General features: G+C 39.6%; 1 protein-coding gene and 1 pseudogene across 1 annotated transcript; one reads left to right on the forward strand and one right to left on the reverse strand.

The window, feature by feature from the left end:
* The first annotated feature begins 3,455 nt into the window (after nt 1–3,455).
* Nucleotides 3,456–7,225, forward strand: LOC123475739 (annotated as a pseudogene).
* LOC123475738 lies at nt 4,211–5,743 on the reverse strand. The gene is made up of 7 exons (XM_045178749.1): nt 5,651–5,743; nt 5,361–5,553; nt 5,019–5,297; nt 4,808–4,960; nt 4,611–4,740; nt 4,377–4,550; nt 4,211–4,307 (listed from the first exon to the last, which is right to left on the reverse strand). Exons 1-5 carry the CDS (start codon nt 5,663–5,665, stop codon nt 4,622–4,624), a joined length of 759 nt encoding a protein of 252 aa, XP_045034684.1. The 5' UTR covers nt 5,666–5,743; the 3' UTR covers nt 4,211–4,307; nt 4,377–4,550; nt 4,611–4,621.
* Nucleotides 7,226–9,545: the final 2,320 nt, after the last annotated feature.

Below are 9,545 nucleotides of genomic sequence, written 5' to 3' on the forward strand. Positions count from 1 at the left end.
TCTCCCCTAACCATTAAAAATAACAAAAAACAACTAGACCCAAAACTTTCTTAATGTAGCATGGGTGAAAGGGGATAGAAGAAAAGAAGTAAGTGTACTAAATTCAAAATGTGACACATCAAAATAAAAAAAACTTGATTTGTCTCCACTATACTATTAGTGTTAAAAAAGAATCACACGAGTTGTATTTATATATTTATTTATTTATATATTTATATATTTATATATTATTAGAAAATGAATACAACAAGTGATGACTTAAATGTAAACAATGGTTTTACTCGAACAAAAGGGGATAATCATTACCAAAAATTGGAGAAGCGTTTGAAGATCTCTAGGGAAACCAGGGAACTCCTCTAACGGAGCCCAGCTCCGGGAGCTCAGCTCTGGGAGCTCACCCGATGGAGACTCATCTAACGCAGATTCGGGGCAGCGTTTTATACCGTCGCGCGAATTAATCCCCTGTCGGACTGCGTATTTGCGTATCTTTCTTAGAGCTGGCTTCTCCCGATAATTTCTTCACCATATCGCAGCGTTGTCCAAGGAGTGGATGACTCATTTCTGCGAAGAGATAACCAATTTCTCTTTCACCCGCGACAATAGCCACCGAACAATCAAGTGTTAAGTGAAAATGGAAGGTTTCAATGTAGTAAAGGAAAACAACTAAGAAACAATAGTGATGGAACGGTACAGTGAAGATGCATTGCAACGTAGTGATGTAACAGATAGTGATAAGCAACAAGAAATATATTACGTAGGGATAGAAAGTGACATTTGAAATAGATTGTGAAACACAACGAGAAGGACATTTCGGAGATTACGGTAACTGTCCACCAACGTTCAAATTCGATCGAAATGCAACACAAAAGACCAAAATGTAGCAACTGTGAAATGAAAATGCACCCAACTTTATCCGCAGCAAGAGCAGACGCCATTCGTAAAAAAACGCAAGCCATCACACGACTACGTGATCAACAAATTTTCTTAGGGTTGATAGACGCCCCAAGGGAAAAAATAAGAAGATGCATCAATAAATTGGGTCCCACTGCATGGGATTACTATCCGAAGACAGAATTTCTAAACCAGATGTTTGATGGCAAAACACTACTTCATATGACTGTGAAAACGGGAAAACTGGACATAACAGATTTACTGTTATATTACGAAGCAGACCCAGACATAGAAGAGGATGGCCAGACTATCAAACACAGAGCAGCAGCAACGAACAACAAGCTCTTGATCAGGATATTGCGATATCACAAATACAAGTGTAACGAAACGCCAAGCGAAGCCTCTTCTTGCCTTTTCTTGCTTAATTAGACTAAGACCTTATTTCTTAAACTTACTTTAACTTGATACACCACTAGTTGACCTAGTTATTAGACTTAGTTATTAGACTAGAAAATATAACAAGCGAAAAGAACAAGTCTCGGCACGTCCGTTATAAATAGAAACTTTTACGATTTGTCAAAAGTCACCCAAAACGGCCTTAACTGGCAGTCGCTAAAAATAGATATATTTTTGTCTGTTGGGAATTGCCCGAAACGGCCCGAAACTGCCCGGCCTATTTTTTACAATCGTCCAAATTCCTCCGATACCGCTCGGATTTGTCCGCCTATACCTCTTCGTGACGTCCAAAATCGCCCGATACTGCCCGATTTTGTCCGCCTATACCTTAACATTGTCCCGTATGTCCCCCTAGGCTGTTTCATTTTTCAGCTTTTTTTTGATCGGGTTGCTCTTCTAGATTGGGATGCGATTTAGTATTTTAAAAATATCCTGAAAGTTTTAACTGTGTAAAAAAACTTTTAGATCACGCGCATCGATAAAATCACGAAAAATCGTGATTTTTTCGTGATTTTAATTCATAGAGCCAGTTCTATGAGATATTTTTTATTGCTCTTTTCACATGTGTTAGATAACTATACTATATATATGCTGTGTTTTTTTTAACTTAATCGGACTAAAATAAAATCACGCGCGCGCGGAATTTGTATAACTGGCATTGTTTACGTCTAAAGCAGATAGTAGACTGCAGACTGCAAAATATACAGATTACAGAAGCAGTGTAAGCTGTCACTCATTGATTTCGTGATTAATGTTATCTAAGAAAAGTGTTTTGTTAATAATTGGTAATGGAAACGCGAAGACAGCGCAGCAAAGAAGATTGGTTAATCGGTAAATCAAGTGACACGAGCTTATCTCTTGGTACGCGACTACCACTGCAAAGAGCTGTAATGAAAAGATTTTTATCTATTCAACTGCTTAATAGTCTAACCCCAGTGAAAGACATTTTTAATGTGATCATTGTCGAACTGAAAGAAACATGGGGCAAAGCAGCAATTCCAGTGAAAGACGACAAAAATATCTTGAAAGCTCTGATGAATACTCATGATGCCTGGCTCTCGTTAAAGAAAATTCCCGTAGCTCGTAGAGATAGTCCACTCAGCAAAAAGCTAATTGAAGAATTTCAAAAACAAATGGACTCTTTATTTGATATTTCGCCTTCTGACGTGGAAAACAGACTGAGGGCGACTCGAAAGCGCCACTGGAAAGAAGAAGAGATCAGAGAAAAGTGGAATCCACCACCAAATCTTCTTATACATTGGGACTCAAAACTCATCAAGTAATTAATATATTGCTCACTTATTTTTTGTATTTGTCCTAAAAATATTTTCTCAACAAAGGTATTTAACGGGAAAGGTCGACGATCGAGTTGCTATTTTAGTTAGCGGAAAGCCAGAGCTGGAAAATCCAAAGTTGCTGGGCATTCCCGTAATTGCAAGTTCTACCGGAACAGCGCAACACGATGCTGTCATGAGTTTACTTGCGGATTGGGAAGTTATAGAAAAAATAGTAAAATTAGTCTTCGACACCACATCAAGTAATACTGGAAGAATAAAAGGATGCGCGACAATCATTGAACGGACTCTGGGTCGAGCAGTTTTGTGGTTTGCCTGTCGACATCATATGTATGAAATACATGTGAAACATGTATCAGATTGTATCATCGGAAAACGCAATAGCCCTTCAGAATCTCTATTCGTGAGATTTCAAAAAGATTGGCCGGATCACGATCAGGATCAAGCGGTACGTTCACAGGATTCATTTTAAAAAAGTCTATTGTAACAATCAATTTGTTTAAATAACCTTTTCAGCATCTTACTCTATTTGACTGGGAAGTTAGTAGTGAACTTACAGCGATTGGAAAGGAAGTATTAGAATGGGCAAGCAATTGTCTCGAAAGCGACACATTCCCTCGGTCGGACTATCGAGAACTATTTGAGTTGACTGTTCTTTTTTTGGGAGGCGCAGTTTTCCATTCAGCTTCAGAAAACCGGGTAAAACTGACTAACGTATTCAAGATGAACACTTATTTATTAATCATACAAACATGTTCTTCAGGTGCGCATCACCATGCACGCTTCATGGCCTACTCAATTTATTTTTTAAAGATGGAACTTCTTTCTGAACAGTTTAAGATGACCGATGAAGAAAGAAGAGGCGTAAAAGAAATGTCAACCTTCATCGCGCTTTTTCACGGGGCCGCATTTCTTAAGTCACGATTGTCCTCGATTTCACCAGCTCTCGACTTGAACTATTTGTCTATGATGCATCTCTACAAAGAAGAAAATCCTGCTGCAGCCAAGGTTGCGATTGATTCTGTTCTGAAACATCTTTGGTACTTGACAGAGGAAGTTGTAGTCCTATCTATATTTGATAGACAACTAGATCCAGTATTGAGGAAAGGTATTGCCCTACTAGCACAGTTTCATCCAGTAAACATCTCTGGCTGGTTTCAAGTGGATGGCGTGGATATCCACAGTAACCTTTATGCAACGTAGAGTGGATGTCTTAATGTCTCATTTACCGAACGTAAAATGTTAACGTCCAATAAATGTACAATTTGAACGTCAATGGGATAGAAAAACGATACGTTTATTGTCTATCGATATGTTACCTCCATGTAATATCATTTTTTTACATCCTATGTCTATCCTTTTTCATTGTTTATATGACATCCTGATTTTGATGTTCATACGATATGGTAATTGTAACGTCCAATTGACTTCTTAGCTTAACGTTCAATGGAGTAAATAAGAAAGCGAAATTAAATACACGTAGGGAGCTGAATATCATGTATTCACAGCAGAAATTTCAAATACGATACAGTAGATTTAACATATATCAGTTTTAATTTGGTCCATGTGCACGAACACGTGCTGACTAAATTGAGAAACACAAGACGAAACAATCACGAAATTGAGTGAGGAACATGACTCCGACTCCATACCCGTTCAATGAACCTGGAATGAAACATAATTTAAAAAATAAATCAGGTGCCTCCCATGTTCCGGAAACTGGTTTTAACTTACTAATAGGGAGTTATCCACTGTCTTCACTGATATCCCGTGGTATGCTGTTGTCTTTCCCAAGGCTCTGCTGGACTCGTTGGAATAATTCTGGAGCACTTTTCATAATTTTTTTGGTTTCAAACTCCAAATCAAATTGGTTTGCGCCTTTAAAAGGCTTCGAAATAGTAATTCCTTCTAAGATTGCAAACAAAATTACGATTACTTAACATTTTTTTAATTAGCTAAATAAATTACTGAAAATGGCTTCAGTTAGCAACGATTTTTGTAGACCGTGCTTTTGGATACCCTTTCGAGGTTTCCCCTCCCAATTGCAAGAGGCCTTTACTTTCAATGAGATGAATGCGGCCCAAGATCTTTTTACGACCTAAAAAAATAAAAATAAAAAGAGGTAAAATTCATTTATGCTTTTATACTATCTAGTATCTTCATACTTTCTTGAATTGAGTTGCTCGTTGATTGCGTCAAATCTTTAGGCTGAATAGTGATGTTTGAGATGGCACTCTGTTCTTCAGTCATGTCCCAAGAATCTAAATTTCTTTCACTAATCAGGGTAGGATCCTGCCTGCTGTTAGTGGACATCATCCCTGCAGATAAGTAACATGTAAATGAATCGCATGCTTTTATAGTACTAAAGATATATACCTTCTTCCATTGGGTTGCTTGTACTTGCCATCAAATGTCGAGGAATAGGAATGGTAGGAAGTAAACTTTGCGTGGGACCATAAAACCCAACACTGCTATCTTCTGAATCTTCTCCATCTATTTCTATTGACGGTCTCTTCTCCTCATAAGGTGAGTACCTCTTGTTTCCAATTTTCTTTCGATGGCCTCTTCCTATTGCATTTACTTCGACATCAGTTGAATTTATTTCGGAATTCACAGTTGCTTCAGCAAGGTGTCTCCTTGCTGTCTCATAGGAATCTGAAAAAGAATATAGTTTTATTATTAACGTTACACATTTAAACAATTTATCTAGAAACTTACCATATCCTTTGCGAACATGGCACGGGTATAAAATCCAATCAGATTCTGGTTTCTCAGTCTTTCTGATGTGTGCCTCATAAGTGTGATGTTTAGGAACCAAGTACTGTGTGTTTCCAGTTATAATCCAGGTTGTACGGACAACATGAACATACGTGCCGTTCGTAGCAAATAAATCCACTATGGCAAAAGCATGCTGCATCGAAATATCAAAAACACGGAAATCGTAACATTTCGAAAATTGTCATCAAACGGTAACGAAACACTTATTTGTAGATTTGTAAAAAAAATACCTTTTGTAATTCCATATTCCAAATATGAAACAGGTTTCACAATCGCTTGTAAGGATAATGTATCAATCACTTTTTTAGATGTTGGACAAGCAATTAGACGCCTAAAACAATGAACAAGTAAAGACCGAAGCCCTTGACGACAATAACGCGTCACGGAAACAACACACCGTTGCATTAGCCTAAGATCTTAATCAATATATCAGAATAAAATTAATAACCATCTTAGACAATTGTAAATAAGCTTTAAAATTTTTTAAAATGATGTGATTCAAAGTTTCCCTTAATTTCTTAAAAGTAATGACATTATTAGGCTTTGAGTATTAATTTTGACACTGTTAAGTATTGAAAAGAATCATTATCGATTATCTTACCTCGTCGATATTCAGTTATTTCATGTTGTCCTGAAATATTTACATCGTCTGCTTTTGGGACGTTATAAGGACGTTATAAAACTCAAATCAATGTGACATCCTGTCTTGGTTCCAAAATAGACATTAACTCCGGATCTGGAGCTGTCATCCATAGGATGTCTACAAACCCACCACCCATAAACGTTTAGACATTTACATCCATTGGGCATCCTGTCTTGGTTCCAAAATAGACATTAACTCCGGATCTGGAGCTGTCATCCATAGGATGTCTACAAACCCACCACCCATAAACGTTTAGACATTTACATCCATTGGGCATCCTGTCTTGGTTCCAAAATAGACATTTACTCCAGATCTTGAACTATCATCAATAGGATGTCTACAAACCCACCTCCCATAAACGTTTAGACATTTACATCCATTGGGCCTCCTCTCTTTGGTTCCAAAATAGACATTTACTCCGGATCTTGAATTATCATCAATAGGATTTCTATAAACTAACCTCCTATAAACGTTTGAAAACTTACATCCAATGAGCATATTAACTTAGTTTCAAACCTGACATACACCTTTGGATTTTACAGTAACATTTATAGGATGTCAACTTTTCTTTGTTAACTGTAGGTTTAAAAATGATATCCAATTAATATTTTATATTGGTTTCAAATGGTGACATCAATTTCACGTTGCCATTTACGTTTATTTGATGTTTCTGCGTTGTCAAAAAATTGATAAACCTAAAGTGGATGGCGGAACGCCCAATAAACATCCATAGGACTTTGTGTGCTAGTAGGGTGTAGTGAAGCTGCTTTCTTTCCCACGACCAAAGACTTTCTCTCCAGGAAAACCCAAATTTCCTTCTCTCAAATTTGATTCGATTATCACCTATCCTGATCAATTGCTTATTTTCGTTGGTTCTCGCAGTTGGTTGCTATTTGTTTCACTAAAGTTATCGGAAGAGCATTTTGACTGAATGCATACAGAGGTGGAAAATTGGGAGAAAATGTCAGGGTACAAAAAAATTGAAGGAATTGTGCGCTCATTTGAAGTCGTCAATGACTGTGCTGAAAGAGCTGTAAAACTAATTTCAGATTTTAAGGATGTGGTTGTTAATGTTAAAGAACAGGAATATTTATTTCAAGTTATTGAGGATCACCGGAATCATTTTCGGTCCTTCAATAAGAGCAGCTTAATAGATCTTTGAATTCAAAATACATCAATACAAAATTCATTGAAAAATTACACAAAATCCGCGCGCGCGTGATTTTATTTTAGTCCAATTAAGTTTAAAAAAACACAGCATATATATAGTATAGTTATCTAACACATGTGAAAAGAGCAATAAAAAATATCTCATAGAACTGGCTCTATGAATTAAAACCACGAAAAAATCACGATTTTTCGTGATTTTATCGATGCGCGTGATCTAAAAAATTTTTTACACAGTTAAAACTTTCAGGATATTTTTTAAATACTAAATCGCATCCCAATCTAGAAGAGCAACCCGATCAAAAAAAAAAGCTGAAAAATGAAACAGCCTAATGTCCCCCAAGGGAAAATGACTAACATATAAAAGGCCACCGCAAACTCCCAAAGGGCAGTCAGATCTACTCTGCCTGTTCCGTGTGCCAACTTAGGCCTCTGCCGCTCTCCCGCCGAGCCCGCTACCGTAACTCTTGCAAGCCGCAGAATAAGTACCCTTTTAGTAATCACTAAGTAGCTGTTTGACTCTTATTTCATTACGTCTATGCCTTGAAGTTAGTACCCATTGGTAACATTTAAGTCTCATGAGTTTTGTTTCCTCAATTTACGAGCTTGTTTAATTATTCTGCTGGTACCTGTTGCAAATCGATTATAATACACGGCTTTTTATTTATTGCGTGAGTGTTGTTTTATGCTTGCTATGTATACAAGGCATTGTGAGTAAAGATGCCACAATAAATTTAATTTTTCCTTATTGGAGTCAACATGACAACGTCATGTACTCCTTTACACAAGTTTGCAGCGTATAACAGCCTGGGAGAAACACCGTTAATGGTTGCAATCGCCTACGGATATGAAGATGTTGCCAACTATTTATGGTGTAGTTCAAATGTCGCACAAATAGCGAAGGATAACAGCACTGTGTAACACTATGCAGAAAAATATGGAAACAGAGGTCCCATTCAAGCAGCATGTGATGAAAAAAGTAAATTCAACATCAACCAGAAGACTATTGTAGCGCCAATGTACTTTGTCGCTTAGTGCCGCATGCTAAGAGATGCAAATGTACGATGTCAATGGACTTTGCCACTCTGGCCGGATGTCAGAGGACCCAAAAGCCCGTCTATGACCGGCCAGATGGGCAGTCCAATGTAGTGATTCAGACTAGTTGTTAGTGCTGTTAGTGCTGTCACTCTGTAATGCTCTGTGTGTGTGTCGTTTAAGCTGTCTATGACTGAATACATATCTTAACCCAGTGAATCTGTTACATGGTGGAGATGCTCCTTCGTTGTTCACTGATCAGGTACACGTTTTAACTCGGGTAGGCGTTCGCTGTGAGGGGTCTCTGGAAAATGAACTCAGCAATTTATTGCCGGGCACGAGGCAACAGCAACGATCTGGGAGGGCGTGTATTTGACAGTGGGATCGCAGCGGATCCTCGTGTGAATGTCACACGGGAGAGGTGTGATAATAGACGCTGGGGAAAGGAGCCGTACACGAGCAGCAGAGGAGGCCACCAATGAGTTTCAGACCTATTACTCGGGTTTGAGGCAGCGACACCTCTAGCATGATCTTCAACAGGATTGCAGGCAGCAAATGCTGTTTCAGCTTAGTCAAAGGGCCGTTCAAGAGGCCCTCCTGGAGAAGTGAGTGACCTCACTTTGGGACAGAAAGGTACGTGGTTGACCAGGGAAGTGTCCCTACTGCGGGAGATTCCAGATCCGTCACAATTCCAGTCTGATTCCGAGCCACAGGGCGAGGAATTCGGGGACATACAGAGCTACCAGGATTCTCGGAATCCGGAAGCAGGGAGTGCAGTGACGGAAGGGGCATACGAGCTGGTGGCTGCACGTAAGCAGTACGAGGGGGCTCGTGAAGTAGGGAACGAAGGAGGGGTGAACGCACGTACCGGGGCGGGTAACGAGAAGCGGCAGGAAATGCGGGTCATCGATCGTGATCAGGGATTGCTCACGCGTCAGGCTGAGTTCGACGACCACGAGTCACTTATCCCGCAGGTGTCAGTCTCCAGTGTCCAGGAAAAGATCCACGAGCAGCGGAGGAAGTCGTACAACCCAAATTCGCTCGACACGCAGTGGTCGGTGACCGGAAACCGAGAGGTGCGGCAGGGGTCGGCGCGGGTGGAAGGCGCTGCTGGCAGAAAACGCACAGATAGCGTGGAAGCCGATACCACTGGGGTCATCAACCATTCGTCGGGTACCGACAGCGGACAGCCGTCGGAAGCGAGGGGCGACGAGGACAGAGGGGTGGAAAGAAAAAGCCCATGCGAGGCCTACGGCCTAGAGCATTTAGTACTCCGCAGG

The sequence above is a fragment of the Daphnia magna genome, linkage group LG9 (genome assembly GCF_020631705.1).
Source record: "Daphnia magna isolate NIES linkage group LG9, ASM2063170v1.1, whole genome shotgun sequence".
NCBI classification, from domain to species: domain Eukaryota; kingdom Metazoa; phylum Arthropoda; class Branchiopoda; order Diplostraca; family Daphniidae; genus Daphnia; species Daphnia magna.

Bases quoted from the DNA above. Each gene is read 5' to 3' on its own strand.
- LOC123475738 (XM_045178749.1), bottom strand. The intron at 5,298-5,360 runs GTAAGTTTCTAG...ATTCTTTTTCAG, and splicing joins CCATGTTCGCAAAGGATATG to ATTCCTATGAGACAGCAAGG. The intron at 4,961-5,018 runs GTATATATCTTT...ACTTATCTGCAG, and splicing joins AAGCAACCCAATGGAAGAAG to GGATGATGTCCACTAACAGC.